The sequence below is a fragment of the Quercus suber genome, unplaced genomic scaffold, assembly GCF_002906115.3.
Source record: "Quercus suber isolate HL8 unplaced genomic scaffold, Cork oak 2.0 scaffold_18, whole genome shotgun sequence".
In the NCBI taxonomy this organism is placed as follows: domain Eukaryota; kingdom Viridiplantae; phylum Streptophyta; class Magnoliopsida; order Fagales; family Fagaceae; genus Quercus; species Quercus suber.
This window is the reverse complement of record NW_027069483.1, coordinates 2,564,096-2,585,466: the sequence shown is the minus strand read 5'-3', so window position 1 is coordinate 2,585,466 and position 21,371 is coordinate 2,564,096. Positions and strand designations below refer to the sequence as shown.

Here is a 21,371-nt window from a genome sequence, read left to right as displayed (position 1 = left end):
GAGTTGTGGCGGGTACCGTGTGGGAGGAGGGTTCCTAGCTTGCATTGCGCCTCTCTTGCTGGCTCTCTTGGAGTGCTAGGGTGAGGTATGTGGTGCCTCGGTTATAGTAACTTTCATAAAAGAACACAAGAAATATAATGTGCATACGCCATTGTCTCTAGACTAGAGGGCCATGTTACTTATGTCTTGAGGGAAAAAGGAAAATTATGGGGGTTGAACTATGAAGCTAGTAATTTAGATGTGGCTTTGTCTTGGTGATAATAATAATCCTTAAAACAAACAAAATCATTGTATTATAAAAAGAAAAAAAAGAAGTCAAAGAAAAAGAGAGAAATGTCACAAATTTAATTAGGGACACTTTCAGCAATCCTAATAGAAGTCTACATGAGGTGCAATTCCTTCACAATGTGTGACAATTAGGCTGTCCAAATCCGATCTGGTACTCGATAAACCAAGCGATTCGATTGGGATTGATTTGAGACTTGATTGAATCCATACAATGTGATGGTTGACGGCGTGACGAGTAGTGGGTCTTTGCAAGAAAATTTGATTCCAACCAATCCGAGCAATCTCCATGGTTAGACGTTGCCATTTTTCGCCGATATGATGGTTTCTTCACCATTCTCTGCAATATTTTGGTCAAATCTCGACTAGATTTGATGAGATCTAAATAGAGTCGAAGAGATCTCGAACAGATTTGATGAGATCTCAATAAAGTTGACACCTAAGTTGTCTAAATCGCTGTTCCTTCAGGATTGATGGTAGGATTGTTGGAAGTTTTACTGAAATTAATTTAATTTTTTTGATGATGTAAATAAGAACACAAAAAAAATCCAATCATGAAGAACACAAAAAGTTGCTAACAAAACAATTATAGAATTTGTACATGATACAACAAATAAAAATTTGTAAAATAAATGGAATTACTCACAAGTTGGATGTGTAAAGAATGAATGATGCAAATCTGATCAAGATTACTGTTTGACACTACTGCTTGAGGCAGATTTTGCCCTCACAATCAGTGCTTTAAGTTTCTTGGACTTCTATCTTCCAAGATACATTGATCACGACAAACAAACAAAGCACAACAGTCAGAATGCTACAACGAACAAAATGGTCTTTCTCTCCCTCTGACTATGAACATGAAATGGAAAACTAAAAATTTTCTAGAATAAATAAGAGATTCACTATTTATGATGGTGCAACATGAATAGACACATATTGTTCTATAATAAAAAAATACTGCACAATAAACAGACATTTAGAAAAAAAAAAAAAATTATTAATACTACATAACCCACATAGACTCATGCATAAGAGTATATAATCTCATAAATGTCCATTATCTTTCTTACGTGGGAAACACTAGGGGTGCCAAAATTGGACACGATCCGCGAACCCTACATGACATGACACAAAATTAGCAGGTTATGGGTTGAGACTTAATGGGTTTGTGTCATATTCGAGTTGACATGATTGACTCGTTTAATAAATGAGTTAGGTTAGTGTCATCATATGAAACCCGTTTGACCTGTTTAATTAAATGACATTTTACCAATATAACCTTCAAACCCTACATATATAAACTTATTACTTGTTGTGGCTTATTTTCTTTGACATATTATGATTGATTATTTGTAATATGGGATATACTTTTGATGCAGAATAGAATCAATAGGCTAGACAACTCGGCTTCGATGGGCTGAAAGTTGTAGTGAAGGCCTGAAAAATAAACACGCTGTCAGAGGAGACCGGGGTGGACCGGCCTAGGACCCTCTGATGACTAAGTTAGTATCTTCTCCCACAAATGGAATTCTAACTGTATTGGAGTAATGTCAGAATACTCTCATACCTTTGTTTGATTCAGATCGGTCTTTATATAGGGAATTGGGAGCAGTTATTTGGCTTAATAACTTCCCCAAGATTTGTGGAAGTCCGGAATTCCGGAAATAACTTCCTCAATGGCTCTAGAAGTTACAACTGTTAATGGAAGTTATTTAGATAGGAGAAATTGGTGGCGATGAACACGAGTTGATTAACCACTCCAGAATTTGTCAAGTGTTATATAGTCGTCCGTGTGCTTTACCCATGGACGACTCCTTATATATAGACATATGTTGTATAGTCGTCCATGGGCTTTGCACATGGATGACTTGTCTAGATGGTCTGTGGTCATTTGGCTAATTAAAGCTCACAGATGACATTTTTAGACGAACTAGAGATTGTTTGGTCATTTGGCTAATTGGTGATCATGGATGATTCCTCTGGACGAACCATTGATGGTACTGGGTTTTGCTCTCTCATCAGTTGCTCCCCTGTCCAGGGGTCGTCCAAGGACACTGGGATTTAATCCATGCCTTTATTAATGTACACATGTCATGATTTAATTTGTTAACCTGTTGCGTCGATTACATTTTTCCAAGTGACTGCTACGTGTTGTTTTCTTAATGGACGGTGTCGCTTCGCTCCTACTTCTGGCCCTATAAATAGGCACATTCTCTTTCTTGCCCTTCACCTTTTTCATAATCTCTACCATCTCGTCCAAGATTCTCGTCTAGCCTTCGTCCTAGTTTTGTCAGGTATTTCCTCTTCCTTTTAGGTTTTCATTTTGATTTTTATTTTAGCTATGTCTTCGTCTAGTAGTATAGATAGGAGATAGACGAGTATCAGGACGTCTCGTCTGGGAGTTATGAAAGTGGTGAGGGTAGCACAAGTTATAGCAGTAGTTCCTCGGATGAGCGTTATTCGTCTGGGGTTCTGGTATTCCATAGAGGAATTTCAGGAGATGCAACACAGGACAGCCTCTGGAGCTGGGGCTAGCTCATCCAGAGTGCCACCTAGCCCTTCTCAAGACGAGGAGGGGGAAGAGGAAAATGTAATATATAGCTGTCAAAAAAAAAAATATATATATATATATATATATATGGACAAGGTGAGAGAGTCCATGAAGAGAGACATCAGGAGTTGGGGAGGTATGGTTTTAACAGATGATTCATAAGTAGTGGAATAAGTGTTGGTTTTAGTAAAAGGAAAATTCTATCAAAAGTTGTAATCTTGATTGCTTGAAGAGTTCGTTTTAAAAACGGTCTATTAGGGAATTTTTATTGTAGAGTGAAACTGGCAATTGTCTTAAGAACTGGATGATTTCTCAAACATTTACTAGAGACGTAACAGAAGGGGAATAAATAAAAAGAATCGACATTTTATTTACGCAAGAATGATGAATCAACAATGCCATTTGTTATTCCAATTATACAATGCATGATGTTCCATATATAATCAGAAAAACATTGGCTATTACTAAAACACTCTACTACTCTACAGACAAGACAAGAACCTCAAGAGCTTCCATTTGATGCAAGTAAAATGACATTTGCTCCCTCAGACCTCACCGCACATTTTACTCATAATTTTTATTCTTCTTCTTTTCTTTTTCTTGTAAACCTTTCTTTTTACAGTATGGAGTATGCTCGGATCACCTCAACAATTGGCGCTCGGCACAATGGGCATTTTCCTCCACCACGAACTAACTCATTTGCACATTTTGAACAAGTGCACATGTGCCCGCATCTGCAAAAGGTTACCATTTTAAAGGGAAGGAACACAACCAACAACAGAAATCAGAACACCCTCAGAACAGAAAATAATAAAAGTAGTTCAAAATATTGGTGCAAGTATACCTGTACAAGAGTGAATCAATATGGCTATCACAACAAACACAGCAAGTTCCTTTCCTCACATGACCCCATTTAGACCCATCTTCTGATGTCTCAGCACCCAAGCCTGTAACATAATTGCTTCTGTCAGCTCAATTATATAAGATCAAAGATAGAAGCATAAACAATCAATGTATTTCATGATTAAGATAAAAGAAAATCAACAATGAAGGAAACGTGAATGGAAGGAGTTGCACTTACATTCTGTTCCCACCCCAAAAAAAAAAAAAAAAAAAAAGGTGATGATTTGGCAGAGTCTTCGGCTGCAAGGCGTCGCCACTCTCGTATTTTGAGTAGGTGGGCTGCCCGCCAGGCGCAGGAGATGATAACCACCATTGAGAGGAGGAATCGCGAGTCGGAGTTGATGGCTCTCGCGGGTTTGCACACTGTTTCGATGCTGGACTCCTCCTTTTTGAGGGAGTCGCAGTCCCCGACCTCTAGGCGGCAGGGGGCTGTGGAGAGGCCAAGCACTCAGGCGTCTACGATTTTGCAAATGTGGCGCGAGTTGGAGGATGAGCATTTGTTGAGTCGGGCTCGTGAAAGAGTGAGGGAGAGGTTGAGGCAGCGGAGGAGTGTTGAGGACTCTAATACTAATATGTCCAGTACAAACATGTCAGATAGTCGGGAGAGTGAGAATCAGGGGAGTTTGGGAGACGTGAGTGAGAGTGAAAATGACTTTGGGAGTTGGGCCCATGATCAGATGGGGTCGCAGAATGAACGTGTGGATAATAACAGGTCTAGTAGGGAGCAATCTCCTGATCTTGGCGATGTTGAGAGGGAGAGAGTGAGGCAAATAGTTCGGGGCTGGATGGAGAGTGGCATTAGTGAGCCTTCTTCAAATGTTGCTCAAAGGAACAATAGTCCCAGATCAGAATGGCTTGGTGAAACAGAGCGTGAAAGGGTGAGAATTGTTCGGGAGTGGGTGCAAATGACAAGTCAGCAGAGAGCAGCTCGTGGGAGCCGGCGGGAAGATCAGCCCACTGGACCTGGTGATCAGGTGGATCAAGTTCGTGATGGGTTGGTTACTGACCATGATGAAGGCCAACCTGAGCATATCCGTAGGGATATGCTGAGGTTGCGTGGAAGACAGGCTCTACTTGATTTGCTTGTGAGGATAGAGAGAGAAAGGCAGAGGGAACTTCAGGGTTTGTTGGAGCATCGGGCTGTCTCAGATTTTGCTCATCGCAACCGCATTCAGGTCAGTTGCTTATCGAGAAGGTTGTTCAATTTTTCATGCTTCTAAGCTACTAATTTAAGTCCCATGATATTGAATATGTTATATTTTCCCCCATCAACAGGAAATTGATAGTATACTTGTGCGTTTAGCAAGCCTGTGTGTTTAGCAAGCCAAAAAATGCTAACTTTTAATTTTTTTTAAAAATAAGCTAGCTTTTTGTCACAAATTCGTATAAAAGCTACCAAAAATTATATCTTTTGATAAACACTATGCAAATAAGCAACCGAAAAATGGATAAAAGTTGGCAAAAAGTATTTGATTGTGTAATTGAGCTGCATAATGTTTATAGATTTTATTTGTAGAATAGAATTCCATGGTGTGTCATATAGCTGTATACCATTGTAATTAAAATACTCTGCATTTGATTTGGAATTGATAAATTAGTTTCTGAAGGATAGCTCTCCCCTGCCCCAAGAAATGTTTTGGTATGTAACTCCCAAAGTTCTTCCTTGCAGAGTATAGACTGAACCTGCAAGTTATGTAAATACTCTTTTTTGTTGTGCATCTTCACAGTTTTTACTGGGATTTTCTCCCTATTCGCTTTTATCTCATTAGGATATAGTCTGGACTACTGGACTTTTCTTTCTAGTTTGCTTCCTTAAGAAGCTTGAATTGTTGAAACTGATCTAGATCTATATGATTATGTAAATATTAGTCTTTTGAATTTTTTTTATATTAGATAGGTCACTAGCACATTGCACTTCCTTCTATTCTAGGTTGACGTGAAGATATTTTCATGTATTTATATATTGTAAAACACTCCTTCCCCCTCTGTTTTTTTCCTCCTTTAGTTGTAGATATTAAACACCAGAATAAAATCATGCTTGTATGGTTGGATGCTCATTAATTGTAATTATATTATACAGGGTAATATTTATTGTTGAGAGAAGGCTAAACTTGCTATGCTTGTATTAAGTCTTCACTTAGGCGAGATTAGATTCAATTTTTTTCTGGAATTCTTTTGATGTAAGGTAAATGACTGTAATATGTTATTATGGAATCAGTTCCTATCAATTGACTTTATGTCATTTGCTAGTTTAAGATATATATATATTTTTTACATGTATATATTTCAAGTTTCAACAGATTTTTCTGTAAATATTATTATACTAATGGTGTCCTAGCTTGTGATTACGCGTGTTTTTTGTACTTGGTACTCAAAACATTTTCGGTGAGGTCAGCTTTAGCACTTGTTAACTGATGTGATGTTTTGTTATACAACGTTAGGATGTTTTGCTTGCCAATATAGCCATGGTTTGCCACTAATGCCATAACATTTTCCAGTCACTACTTAGAGGCAGATTCTTGCGAAATGAAAGACCTGTTGAAGAGGAGAGACCTCCTTCTATGGCAGCGAGTGAGTTAGTTCAGTTGAGACAACGACATACTGTTTCTGGTTTAAGGTACACAAACTCTTTTTATTTATTTTATACTCCAGATTTTTTTTTTTTTTTGGGGGGGGGGTGGTGGGGGTGGGGGGGGGGGGGGGAAGGAGAACTGATCATGTTATGTGTTTTGGAATAGCCCATAGTATATACTCTCTGGCTTTGTATTAGTAGCCTTGATCATTGGGAAAAAAGTTGGTGGAGAATTTACATGGTTTTAAATGATTGGACAATATCCTGGCCAATCTTCATTGTTTTACCTAATCTGTTTGGTCATCTCTTGATTGTTCTCATGTCTCTGCTTGATCCTTTGTTGAATATGTATAAAATAAGATTTCTGAAAATATAAATTTGTTAGTATTTTGGGATAACTTTAAGTACCTTGATAAAAATTTTCTGTCTTGCTTGCTCCGTAGCATGTGTGACACATGCCTACACATTATCTTCTTATATGCAGTTACATTCAGTTTCTTTTCTATTTGTTTTCTAAATTCTCCCCTTTAGATGGTTGGAGCTTGTATGTATACTTTGCATTTATAGAAATACAAAGCTCATCTACATGTGGTGTACATTGGGCTTTTCTCTTCAATTTTTTTTTTCCCAATTTATTTTACAAATTTTTGTATTGATAGTCATTGCCTTTTATTTTAAGAAGCACAAGAATTATACTGATTGTTGCTGAAATATAAAAGGAACTGTAGTGATTGTTAGTTGATTGGTTCAATAACAGGTTCACTTTCTCTTTTAGGGATGGATTCCGCTCCAGATTAGAAACTATTGTTCGTGGTCAAGTAGGCAGCCATTCTGATACTACATCTAACAATAACGTCAATGATTCTAGAAATGATCGGACTCAAACAAACTCTTCACAGGACATCCAACATGAAAATCATGAACAATTACAGTCCAGGAGTCAGGAAAGTGTCGTCAATCAGTTGCCTGATCAAACAGTGAACTTGGAAACCAACAGAGCTGTTGAGAATATAACTTGGCAAGAAACTGCTAATCAAGGAGGGGATTGGCAAGAACAAATTACTGAGGATGAGAGAGCAAACTGGCAACAGATAACCTATGGTCAGTTTAACGGGTGGAGAGATGACAATGTTGAAGATATGGATACAAATTGGCAAGAAAACTCAGTCAATGATTGGCCTCAGGAACCTTTAAGGAATACAAGTGGGGAGGAGGGGCATCGACAAGAAGCTCAAGGGGTTTGGCATGAGGATGGCTCTCGGGAAACTGTTGAAAATTGGTCAGAAGGGCCTTCTGCTCCTCCAAGAAATCGTCGTGCTGTTCCATTTAGAAGATTCAATAGATTTCATCCTCCGGATGATGATAATGTGTACAGTATGGAACTCCGGGAACTTTTGAGCAGGTATTTGATCATTTTCAGAATTTTCATAGGTGTTAAGACCCACGTGGATGTTGAACCTTTGCTTTTGACATTCACATGGACTTTTTTTCCTTAATATTGTAGGAGAAGTGTTTCTAATCTTCTTCGTAGTGGGTTCCGTGAAAGTCTGGACCAATTAATACAGTCATATGTGGAGAGGCAGGGTCGTGCTCCCATTGACTGGGATTTGCATAGAAACTTACCTACACCAACTCCTACTTCACCTGAGCGGGATCAGGAGCAGAGGGATGACCAGAATGAGGATCAACGTGATGCCATTAACAGACCTTCTCTTGTTCTACCATCTCCACCAGTGCCCCCTCCACAGCCACTTTGGCACCAGGACTTGCATCACACTGGCTGGTCTCGTCATAGCATGCATCGCTCAGAAATGGTGAGCAATCTTTCTTCTACAAATTATGGAACCAAATATTAATGTTGCTAATAAACTCAATTTTCCCCATTAAGTTTCATGTCAGGCATTTTGTTTCTTTTTATCATAACGTTAGGACAAGTTGAAGCTAGCATTAGGACTTCCTGACTAAATGGCATGTTTTACATAGCCTTTTAAGGTATGACCCTTAACCAAATATGGGGTCATTGAAGTATTGGAGCTGTAATCGAGGATACTAAGATTGAGGTCATCCCAATATTTTGTTACAATCGTGTGTTATGGTTGTGGCCATCTGAAATCATCTAATGTGTATTTATATGGAATGTTATTGATGTAGCTTAATAATTCATGGGATGTCCAGGTTAGTAAGTCTTGTTTGCAGTGCTAATAAGACCTGTTCTGCTGATGATTAACATAAATGGGAAGTGTGCTGTGATTTGAGACTAAGGCTTTGTTGTTGTTGTTGTGGGCTGTGGTCTTTTCTCTTATGTTGTTTAAAACCTGTGAATTCCAGATCTATCTCCAGTTTACATATTATATCTGCCTTTTAAGTTGCCCCTAATGTGGATATTGATTTGGATCAGGAATGGGAGATGATTAATGATCTGAGGGCAGACATGGCAAGACTTCATCAAGGCATGAGCCACATGCAGAGGATGTTGGAGGCCTGCATGGATATGCAACTAGAGTTGCAGCGTTCTGTCAGACAGGAAGTCTCTGCGGCTCTGAATCGATCAGCTGGTGAAAAAGGTTTGTTTACATACTCAATACCGTTCATCATTATTCTACTTTTTAAAATTTCAAAAATATATATGGTCTCCAAATCAGACCTCCTCCTCCTCCTGACTAGCTGATCACCACCCTCATCATCCTCATCATCCGGGGTGCGTGCAGAGCTACACGAAGCGAATGACATACATTCATCCAAGTGCCCACGCATGAATTCCTCCAATCCACACTCAAAATCAGAGCAGGCATCAGTGGATTCCGGTTTCTGTTGCAGTGGTTCAAAATCGGTCATCCTCACCCAATTCCCAATTCCCAATTCCCCCACCAACAGAACCCACCACCACCTTCAATCCCTCTAACAATGCAACCCCACCATTACAATTGAACCCTTAACCCTCCATTTTTCAACCAAAAAAAAAAAAAACCAACCTTTTGCTCTATAATACAAAACCCCCAAATAAAAAAAAAGAGCAAAAAAAGAAAAACCCAATTTGGGTTTTCTCAAACTCATACAATAAAAAAAAAAAAAACAGTACCCCACTAATCAGAATTAAAATTCACAGTGTCATTAACACACACACCACCTGATAAACAATTACAAAGTCAAAAATAAATAAATAAATAAATAAAAATTTCCAAACCCTATCTAAAAATATATATATACCCACAATTTAAAATTTTTGACTGGATCAGTTGAGAGATGGAAGAAAAAGATTTAAGCTTTGAAATGAATTGTGGAAATTAGGGCTAAATGGTAGAACAAGGAAACGTACCTTTGAAGAAGCTCCTATATGTATATATAATATTTATATATGTATTGTATGTATGTGTGTGTGTCATGTTTGCAAAACCCTAAACTTTTTTTCTTTGTGAAAATGGTGAAAATTTTTGTTGAAGACCCAGAAAACGAGAGATCAAAGAAGAGGATGATATGAGAATTTATAAATTACAAAATGAGAGAGAGAAAGAGAGAGAAAGAGATGGCTTTTTTTATTTTTTATAATTGAAAATGAATTTTTTTTATTTTTATTTTTTAATATTTTTATAGCTTTGTGAATTGAAGGGAGAGACAGCGGATCTAAAGATCAGAGAGAGAGAGGTGATCCATACTCCATAGTGGATGAACACGTAGATTTTTTAGATTAATAATTTGGATTTTGACACGTCATAATGTGTGATTAGGGAAGCCAGTAATAAAGGACATACATAGTGTGTGCGTGCGTGTTTTTTTTTTTTTTTTTTTTTACTTTTTAGTAAAGCACATAGTTTCCACTAAACTCCACATAATTAACCCTTCGGATATGGTTTGCGTATTTATTAAGTGATTGAGCTAGGATTGAAAATTAGAATGTGTTTTGTATTTTCCATAAAGTTGAGTTTTGGATATTTGAATTTGGATTTGATTTTTAAAGTGATGGATTTAAAATGGTTTAATTTTAAATCTCTAAATATTGAAGTATGTTTTATAGATTTCTAAGATTCTATGGGTTTAAAAGTTTATTTTAAATTCAATGATTTTAGAGTTTAAAATCTTAGGTGGATTTATCAAATCCAAATCTTTGATTCTTTTTAAATTTTTCAAACAATGTATTTAGATATTAATCACTCAAACCCAAATTTATGTGTCCAAATCCTGTCATCTAAACATTTTTGCATCCATACAAATTGTATGGATTCTAAATAAATAAATAAATAAATTGTTTAATAGTAATAAAATTATGATTATATTTAGAAGAAATGATATATTGTATATAAATTTACCCTAAAAATAAGAGACATTTTAAGTTCAAACATATAGGAACATTATTATTATTATTATTATTATTATTATTATTATTATTATTATTATTTGGAGTAACAATTGGCCCTTAAATTAGTTTGAAGAGGTAGACAAATTCGTTACTCAAAGAAATCTTTATTAGACAAGTTTAAGCGCGTGCCCATCATGTCCAAGAAGTTCTATCAAACTGAAATTAAGAAACAAAGAAATTGCCTTTTTTTGGGTAAGAGATTCACAATTTTTAGTAACAAATATTTTATGGGTTTTTTTTTACTATTTAGAGGAAAATATTGTTTGTAAGGTTTTTTTTTTTTTTCCCCCTTAAGCTTTACAAAGGGACCAAAGACATTCCTTAAAATTGTGTTGTTATTAAGAGAGTGCTTTAGAAAAAAAAAAAAAAAAAAAAAGTTTAGATTTATCAATGAGTTACTTTTTCCAATTATGTTGTAAGTGTTTTGAAAATATTAGAATAATTATATATTATTCAGCTGTATATAGAAACTATACAAAGAAAAAACTTATTTATAAAGGCAAATTACAACTTACCCACATGTGATTTGGTTAAAATTTAAGTTGTCTACCTATTGTTTGAAATTTAACACTTTACCCACTTGAGGTTAGTTCAATTAAATTTCCTTAACTCACCTATATTAAAAACATGACTAAATATGTGATTTTGCTTCACTTTTATATTTCTCTCTTCCAAAAACACAAAAACCATAAAAATAAAAGATCAAAAAAAATTCAGCGGAACACTTGCATCATAGGATTTCAAATCACAGCTAAGCAACTTAAATTTCAGTTAAACTTCAAGCGGGTAAAGTGTAAAATTTTAAACCATAGATTGATAACTTAAATTTCAGTCAAATCACAGATAGGTAAGTTATAATTTGCTCTATTTCTAATCATATTTTGTGAGTGAAGTATAAGTAAAATGAGTATTATACAGGTAATGGGCTATGACTCTTATGTATAGCCTACAACTAATGAATGATTTAATAGCATTGCTCAAACTCAATATGGATTTGTAGAAAGCCAAGTTGAGTGACACAAGATCATGGAATCAGTTTGGCAAATGAGATTTAGTAAAGATGTCAACTACTTGATCATCAAAAGGAATGGATCGTAGATGTAAAGTACCCTGAAAAACATAGTGATGAACAAAGTGACAAACGATGTCAATGTTTTTGGTCCTCTTGTAAAAGACATTATTGTGTAATCTATGTTGGACGCAAGCCCTCTCCACTCTGTCTTTCCCTTTGTTGGAGTGATCAATAAAGTATTTATTCAGCAAAAAAAAAAAAAAAAAAACACCCACATTCTGAAGAAATTAATGCAACTAAAAAAAAACTCAAATGTAATATCAATAATTGCCCTATATTTTGCTATTGTGCTAGAAATGCAACAATATATATCTTCTTGCTACACTAAGACAAGTGAGTTGCCAAGTATAAAACATAAGCCAATAGTAGATAAATGATCAATTGGATTTCATGTCTAATTCGCATCAATGTAAGCACATAATGTAGGTGGTGATGTTGAGGAGAAATTGAGTCCAAGAAACAGCGTACCCTTTAATGAATATGAAGAATAGTTGTAAAGTGAGTGGATTGTGGTACTAAAATGAACTGACTCACGATACGAACTACATTAGAAATGTTTAGATGAGTCAATGTAAGGTATTCTAGGTTGCCAACTAGTTGTTGCCTTTCATTAGAGAGTGCTATAACATGAAGAGTTTAGCCATCACATGAGTTAAATCGTGTGTTAAGCTCGAGTTGTGTATCAAACTATCAATAATCTTTTTTTTTTTTTTTATTATAAGGTGTATCAATAATCAACCAAAATGGAGATATACCCCTTTCAGCCAAAATGGGGATATACTCCTTTCAGCCAAACTTTTTAGCAAAATGTCTCATATCTAAAACTATTTAGGAATATGTTCCTGTTTTAAACTCGATTTTCTAAAAATCAAGTTTCAATGAAAAATTGGATTTACCGAAAATCGAGTTATATGCAATTAAACATTAAAAAAAAAAAAAAATTGCATGGAACTTGAGCTCCATGCAAATTTTTGCATATAACTTGATTTTTTAAAAATCAAATTTCAAAACAGGGGCATATCTCTAAATAGTTTCAGATAGGGTGCATTTTGCTGGAAAGTTTGGCTAAAAGGGGTAAAACCCAATTTTGGCCATCAATAATCTTACTAGTTACTATCAACATTTTTGGCAATGGAAATTAGATCATAAATGCACTTGGCTTGAGTGAAATAGTAATAGTCTAAAAACGATGTTACTTATTATCTCAAGACAAAAGAAGTAGGTAAGTTGTCCAAGATTTTCATTTCATATTTAGTGAATGCATTTGGTAAATAACACTTTAAGTCATACAAACTAGAAAAATAATTAAGATGACCTATATACTAGTGTTGAATTTTTAGCTTTTAAGCATAAGTATAAATCGCTTAGCCTAACAAAGGTAAATGCCTCTAAATTACCTAAAAATTAGCTCTGGTCGGTGAAGACAATTACTCATAGGTTTTACTTGTTAGAGGCTAGTCCAAATAGCTCTTCTTTAGAATGGTTCTCTACTTTTTTTTTTCTTTTTTCTTTTTTAAAGTTGAATTTTGCAAGCTAAGTTTGAGTTGCTTTTATAAGTTCAGGGCATAACCAAGTTGACACAACTTGCTAGGATAATGAGGTATGTAGCACTTTGTTACTTAATAAAATTTGAAATCTAAACATTAAAAGAAGGTTTTTTTTTTTTTTTGAGGGTCAACATTAAAAGAAGTTGAAATAAATAATCAAGCCTCAATGAAGCTTATAAAACTTGTTGAAGTCATCTTAACTAACATAGGCCATGTTTAGTATGCTATTATACATCATATATTGCAATGATATTCATGAAGAATGACAATTCGGTTATTTGATTACTTCTTCATTGCGGAGAATAGTTATTCCTTGGCAATGACTATTCCTTAAATTGAGGAATAGTTATTCATTTCTAAAAAGTTTGTAATAACTACTCTATAGTAGGTGTAATAAATTTTAAAATTAATATATTTTTTTAAAAAAAAAAAAAACAAACAAACAAACTATCCACATTCACATAACAATTATAAAAAGATAATCTCTCTTTCCATCTACCCAAATAGAAACTTTCTATATGCACATAACAATTACTTTATTCTCTTCTAAAAAAAAAACAATTATTTTATTCTATTTTTTATAATTAACAATTAATTTTTTTTCTAATTTTACAACAAAATGTATGAATGGTAATACTTAGTAATATTACAACATCTTTTATTATTAGGAATAAAAATTGAGAGATGCTACATCTACAACAATTTTACAATATTTTTACAACAAATCACAGGTGGTTAGTTGTTATTGGTTCAAATTTAAAACTAACACTAAGATTACTTTTTTGCCCCAATAATTACAACCAGTAATAATCTGCCACTTAGGATTTGTTGTAAAAATATTGTAAACATATCTTTCCTCGTAAAAATTACCATTCGTATCACAATTTTCATTTAGTACACCAAACATGTCATTAAATGATAATGAAAAGGAAAATAACTTATAAGATTAGCATATAGGGGCATAATTTAATTCCATTTTGATGGCAATAATTGGCCCTTTTGTTCAATACAAATTATTGAATGGAAATTTTACTTGCACAGAGGCAATAGTAAACAAAGAATAGATTTATTTTCCAAAAAGAGAGTGGCTAAAGTCCCTTTTTGTTCTTTTTTAAGAAATAAATTTAAAGCATTTTTCACCAAATAAAAAGAAACAATAAGTTTATACATTAAAATGTCAAGGGGAAAAAAAGCTTTAAATTTGAAGAAGTACCAAAAGAAAAAGACGTTAGCTGTGATCTTTCACAAACAATTTGGTGTCGGTGCATATAAATTGCAAACTTGTCTTGGGAAATTGTCATTGTCATAGCTACCATAGAAAAAATTATTCTTAATGAGAAACACATGTCCAAACTTCAATTTTCGGGAAATTCGTATGGGAGTCATTACCAAAGCATGTGTTTTTAGATTTTCACACTTGCCAGTAAACATGTCTTTCTCATTAGTAGTCTTAGATTTTCGGGAATTCTTAAGATCAATTTATTCAATAATGTTTATGGAAAAAATTAACGAATATTTTAAGAGCATTTATTAGTAAATTATTTTTAAAATGTTTTTATTAGAAAAGAAAAAAATAATTAATATTTTGATAATTTTTTTAATTTCTCATAAAAATGTATAATAAAAAAAATTTCTTAAAATTGTTTATTAACAATTGTTTTAAAAACACCCGTTAACATGAAATTTCATTTATAATTAAGATCAATTATTTTTTGTTTGAGAATATATTTGAGATCAATTAATTTTTAACTCATGGGAAATATTATTTTTAGGAACTTACTATTTTTAGATGTTTTACTGTATTGATTATAAAAGATTTCTCGTGGACTTTGTCAATTTCTTGCTGAATTTCCATTGTGGTTTCTCTTACCTAAGTCTCAATAGTAACAACTATTTTTTTTTAAATAAAATAAAATATATTCATGAATATTTCCACATTGTAGGTCTTATGTACGTTAAGATGTCAAAGTCCTTAAGTCCTAATGTTGACTTGTGCCTTTGTGCGAGCATAAAGGTAAAAATTTACCTATCCAAAAAAATAAGGTAGAACTTTAAGCAAAATTTTAGGAAAGTTCTCAGAGGAGAATGATTAATATTAATAAAATATATAAGTTCGATAGAAAACGAAGAAAAATACAACCAATAAAAAAACTTTTTTAAAAGTTTGACTACATTTTGGTTTATTTATTTATTATATAACTCTGAACAACAAATAAAGAAAAGGGATTTGAACTAAAAAATAACACCACTTAGCCCAAGAGGCTTCTTTTTTTCTTTTTCTTTTTATGGAACTAAAAAGGCATTCGGTTGTAAGATCCAATTAACTTAACTGATAAAATATCTAATAGTTGAATAAGAAATCTGGATTTCAATCTTCGTTTACACCAAAAACCAAAAAATCTTTCTTTTATTTTGAACAGAAAAATCTCTGGGCATTCAGTAAACTCAAATTCGCCACAGATTTTTAATGTACAAAAAGAGATAAATGAATGGAAAATTATAATACTAAACCAAAAAAAAAAAGCTTAACAAAATAAAATATATTGATTTCAAATTTTCAACTACGGAAAACTCAGCAAAATCAATAGTGCTTTATTAGATTTTTGTTGTAACTTGTAATAAGGAAATATTTTATATTAACCTGCCTTCTCAACGAAAAATTATAAAGTTCTCATGGTGGACAAGTAACGCGGTCCACCATTCCAATAAAATACTCCTACTTATTTAAAATTGTTAAGTCCAAAAAAAAAATTAAACAGAAATTGATTACTAACTCGGTAATTTTAAACAAGTGAGAGTCTTTTAATGGAATAGTGGACAAGTGACGTAATCCACCATGAGAACTGTATAATTTCTCATTTTCAACTACATTATTTATTCTTTGTCATTTAAAAATTAAAATACCTCAACCACTGCACACTCTTGGTGCGATGGTCACTCTACAAGTATAAGTGTTTGTAGGGTGTGAGGGGTAAGGGCCGGGGTTCAAGTCTCCAGGAGGGAACTTCACACACATATACACTTAGATTAGGCTAGAGTTAAATTCTATCTTATATTAAAAAAAAATTAAAATACCCTCCATAAAATCAAAAATATTTCAGAATTTGAGCAATCAATATGTACTAAATATGTTTCTCAAAAATAAAAGAAAAAATATGTACTATATATGGAGTTTGGATAAAGAAATGTGTGAGCCAGACATCAAGACTGGGAAAATGTACAGTTTTAGGATCAAATTATGACAAATTAAGCTTCACTTAAAATTGAAAAAGATACACAATTATGGGAAAACCGAAAACCACATTAGATTAATAAGAAAAAAAACATTAGATTCATAAGGTGCTTAAGTGATAATGATGACAATGATATATATACACACAAAAATGTTGAAAGCGATAGAGTTCAGTTCACTCTACCGCAAAAAAAAAAAAAAAAAAAAAAAAAAAAAAAAAAAAAAAAATTTTCTCTCTAAATTTGTTGTGAATTTAGGTGTGAGTTTGGCTGCGTTGCTAGAGTTTATATAAATTGGTCTCACCAACATTATGAAGGCCATGTTATTATATCTATTGAGGACCGAAACATCAATAGGCTGTCAAACACACGAAGAATTATCTTTTGCATTTGATGCATGTATTTGAGGAGTGATAACATGTAGCATGTAGGCTATACAAGTGTCTGTATCCTACTAATTATGATACATCTGTTACATACAACAGATATATAAGATATCTTCTTCACATACGTACATAGACATGCCTATTGAGAATATACTATCATAAAATTCTGATTTAAGGCAATTAATTTTTATGGCAGTTGAAGATAATTTCCTATAAAATAAATATATGTATAATTTGAATTTTCCTATGATTTTTTTTTTTTTTTAATTATCCCTTCCTATTTGTCACTAAGGCCTCCAAAGTTCTGATATTCTTCAAACAGAAACCTCAAAGAGGAAATCTGACTTGGTCAGTGTCGGCATATGAGGGTGTAAAGCTTAATTAGTTTTGACTATTCATATTAGATTGATGCCAACTAGGTAGCCATTTGGTTCATTTCAATATAGATCTGGTCTAGACTCTAGAGCTAACAAGGTACGTAGGGGCAGCAATGCGGACACTACAATTTGTCTGCTTGAATGTTGGAAACTAGGTTTAAATTTAACAAATTAATATTTATATTACTAATATATTAAAATTCCTTAAAGTTCTTAGGATAATTCTACTACTGAGTTTATAAAATCTTATTTATTTGTTTTAAAATAAATGGATTGAATTTTATTACGTCATTAACAATTGATATATACAACTTATCTAATAATGAGATTGTAATTTTATTTAAATAAACATAACTTGAAATTTTTTCAGAAATTATATGCTTTGAAAAATTTTTTATATATATGAGATGGGTTCAAGTTACACCTGGTGTAACTTGACAAGAGTTACACTATTTGTAAACCGTGGACTTATAATTGATCTAATGGTTAAAAAAATAGTATTAAATGCTAATTGACTTACACCTCCTTCATTTAATTATTAGCAATTTTGTTTCTCTCTCCTTATTTATTATTTAAAACCTTTGACATATATTCCTTTTTTTGCCAAAGACTTTTAAAAAATCAAACGCAAAAAAATAAAATAGAGATAATAGTTATAGCACTCTATTTTTGTCTAAAATGTTTTTTCCGGTATTTGATTTTGACTCAATCCAACTAGGTGATTGATCTAACCTAATCCATTCATAAAGTCTTTATTATAAAGTCTTTATTAATTAAGATTTTGGGAGTTATAAGCCTAGTTACTTTGCCATTTCATAATAATAAGATTTTTTTTACATAAGATTAAAATTAAACAAATTTGGGGGACCATGGACCCTGGCCTAACGGCACTCTCCCAGTGACAATGAAGTTTTCCTAAGAACTCTAATATATATATATATATATATATTCCTGATTTCAAAAATTAAAGATTAGTATTGTAAACAAAATTTTTCAAAGTGTCTCACCAAATTTTGATGTTTTTGAGGGGATAAATTTAATCGTTACAACGAGAAATAAAATATTTAAACCCAAGATATCTCCGTTAAAAACATTAGGATGTGTCAATTAATAGAGCTACATGCACCTTTTTTTTTTTTTTGGGTAAACGCATGCACCTTATTTTGATGTCATAATAATATTTTCGTGAAATTACCTAAAAGGCTAAAACCATATTATTTTAGGGATTTTTAAATAAATTGATCAAAAGAAAAAGGTGATACTAATCTCCTGCTGGCACCCAAAGGGAGAAAAAGTAGAGGCAGAAGTGGAGTTTAATCACAGAAAAAGTTATGTCTATTGAAGTAAAAAGGAAAGGGTGACAAGTACAGTAACACCTAGAGGGCGAATAACTTCAGGGTGTAGGTGTACCAAAGCAAGAAAGTAGAAAGTAAGAGGTCCTTTTTTTTAAATTTCATTTTTTCAACAAGAGGGACCAGTTTGATATCTAGGAATTGCCACGAGGGAAATCAGGGACTTGTCTTTCCTTACTCTTAACGCTTATTGGAGGTTGAGCATATGTATCATTCATGTATGTTGGGCTTCCTTTTTCAATGCTGCTGATGTTGAAAATTGAACTCAAGAAAAATAAATAAATAAATAAAAAGGTCATTGTTTGAGGCACAAGTGTCTTTGAGAATGAGAATATACTTCTTTTTTTCCCCCTAGGTTGATGACTGATTAGGAGCCTCAAAAACAAACATCACTGATTGCTCTACAAGTACTGGTTTTTTTAGACTTGTACCAAGTCAAAAGTCTTTATTGGGTTTGTTTCCAAAAATGTCTCACATTTGATCACCTCATCCAAAACACTAATTTTTTTTTTTTATCATTTTCTTTGGAATGAATGAAAATATACTATGAGGGCGTTTGGCCTCCACGTTTGCGTCCGCGTTTCAGTGCATCCGCGTTTCTTTTTTTTTTTTTTTCTTTCAGCCGCAAAGGCTGACTTTTCCACTGTAAACAGTGCATTTTGTACACTGTTCACAGACCCACAAATACCACTTTTCAGCAACTTTTTAATTAAAAATAGGTCCCACGATACTATTTACAGATTTAAAAATTATTTTACTACAGTGTTTTCAGTTTTCAGCAACAATAAATTCAATCCAAACAAACCCTATAGGTTATAGATTTCAAGTAGTGTCTAGCTAGCAGGGAATAACCGAATAAGAGATTTAAATTTTAATAATGGCTATACCAAATTTCAATTAATACTTTTGTTTAATGATAAAAAGCAATTATTATAAAATATATACAGCATATTGTAAGTTCAAATCTAATAGGGGGTATTTGGTACAGTTGGTTAAACAACAGTTTTAGGTGTTTAAATACTGCAACATATATTTTCACAACACTTTTTAACCTACATATATTTTCACAACACTTAAACAACGATACTAGAAATCTCTAACCACACGTTTAAAAGGCATTTGTGCTCCACAATTGTTCATAAATCTATCCTTGAGACAAGCTTAATTTCTGGTTCATGCGGAACATCTATTATCTATTATATTAAGTCCTTTTATGTCAAAAGCTAGTTTCATCTATATCTATATTTTTCATTTAAAGGAGACAAACGCGTAAAATAAAAACTCACTATTTGAAACCTCTCACTAAACCCACGTTTTGAGCAGTTTATAATCTCTTTATCTCTTATCTTTTTTGAAATTTAAATAAACAAACTCTATTTTCCTCCTAATCTCTTATCTTTTTTAAATTTAAACATATTCACTATTTTTTTTCTTGCTAAACTACAAAACTAAACCCCCCAAAAAAAAGCCACATCGCATGCACAAATCATGTGGGATGAGGCTAGCTACTTTTATTTTCACTTTTTTGAAGGGTTATTTCAAGTATACTCGAGCATGTTATGTCCTCTCTAATTTGCAATTTGATCTACCATCTTCAATGATATCATGATTCATGTATGGGCTGGTGGGGTTGAACAATTTTGCCAGAAAACCAGCCGCCTATCTTTTTTCATTTTAATCTTTGAAAGATTAAAGTAACTATAGTCATAGAGGTGATGGTCCATGGACAGCTAAGGCCGAAAAGGGTTGATATTTTGGGTTTGTTTGGATACCGCTTATTTTGTTGAAAATTAAAAACATTGTAATAAAATAATTTATAAATGTGTAAATAGTACCGTGAGACCCATTTTTAATAAAAGTTTGTGGGAAAAAAAACGTTTGTGAGTCCCATGAACAATACACGAGACCACTAACAGACACATTTCAATGCAAAATTTGCTGGTCAAAGAGGTAGTGGATCTCATGCACAATGCACAGAACCCACCGACAGACAACATCCCACGTGAAAACACTATTCTCAATTTAAAATTTAAAAAAAAAAAAGAAAAAAAAAAACGGAAAACGCAAACGCTGAAACGCTACCCAGAAACGCAATCCAAACGCTACCTTTGTTGTGCATGGCAAGTACAACATCTTTGCCCTCACAATAATTTCCTTTTCACTGTAATAAAAAAAAAAAAAAAAAAAATCTTTAGAAAATCATCTTCCTTTTTATTTTGAAAATTATTTTGACAATACTAAAAATACTCATTTTATAGTTGTAGGAAAAAAGGAAGAATGAACACAAGCATAACAACTCTACAAACAAGTTGGTAGATTATTGATTTTTTTTTTTTTTTTTAACTTATCAACCATTTAACACTATTCAGGAATATATATATATATATATATGTGGGCTTCATATCTACTACCACCCCATTAAAATTTTGAGGAGGAAAAAACTAGAATGAAATATAATGATTAATAAATAAATAAGAACACACATATATTAATTGAAGTGCAAGAAAATATTTTAGCTTGAATGAAAATAAAAGGATAATTAAGAAAATATTTTTGCATATATACTAAAGTACTTTAGTCACTTATGTTGGGTTAAGATAGCTTGACTCCGAGTAATTAATTCAATTACTCAAGTTGATTAATTAAATCAAATTACATGCAAATCATGAAGGCACCAAAAATCACCAAATAAACTAAATGCAATGGAAATTAAATTAACACGGTGATTTGTTGACAAATGG

The 21,371-nt window shown here is 33.0% G+C and overlaps 1 protein-coding gene and 2 long non-coding RNA genes across 3 annotated transcripts; 1 reads left to right on the top strand and 2 right to left on the bottom strand.

Moving 5' to 3' along the window:
* Nucleotides 1-270: 270 nt before the first annotated feature.
* LOC136062410 (uncharacterized) lies at nucleotides 271-1,157 on the bottom strand. The gene is made up of 2 exons (XR_010624160.1): nucleotides 932-1,157; nucleotides 271-782 (listed from the first exon to the last, which is right to left on the bottom strand). It is a non-coding gene; the product is annotated as an uncharacterized LOC136062410 (long non-coding RNA).
* A 2,025-nt stretch (nucleotides 1,158-3,182) lies between these two features.
* Nucleotides 3,183-3,927, bottom strand: LOC136062215 (uncharacterized). Its single transcript, XR_010624019.1, has 2 exons — nucleotides 3,681-3,927; nucleotides 3,183-3,570 (listed from the first exon to the last, which is right to left on the bottom strand). It is a non-coding gene; the product is annotated as an uncharacterized LOC136062215 (long non-coding RNA).
* Nucleotides 3,928-3,960: 33 nt separating this feature from the next.
* Nucleotides 3,961-8,937, top strand: LOC111995789 (uncharacterized; the record flags this gene model as incomplete). Its single annotated transcript, XM_024027724.2, has 5 exons — nucleotides 3,961-4,914; nucleotides 6,238-6,356; nucleotides 7,087-7,713; nucleotides 7,816-8,125; nucleotides 8,710-8,937. Coding segments are annotated over exons 1-5 (2,160 nt in total), but the record flags the coding sequence as incomplete, so codon positions are not given.
* Between the last annotated feature and the right edge of the window lie 12,434 nt (nucleotides 8,938-21,371).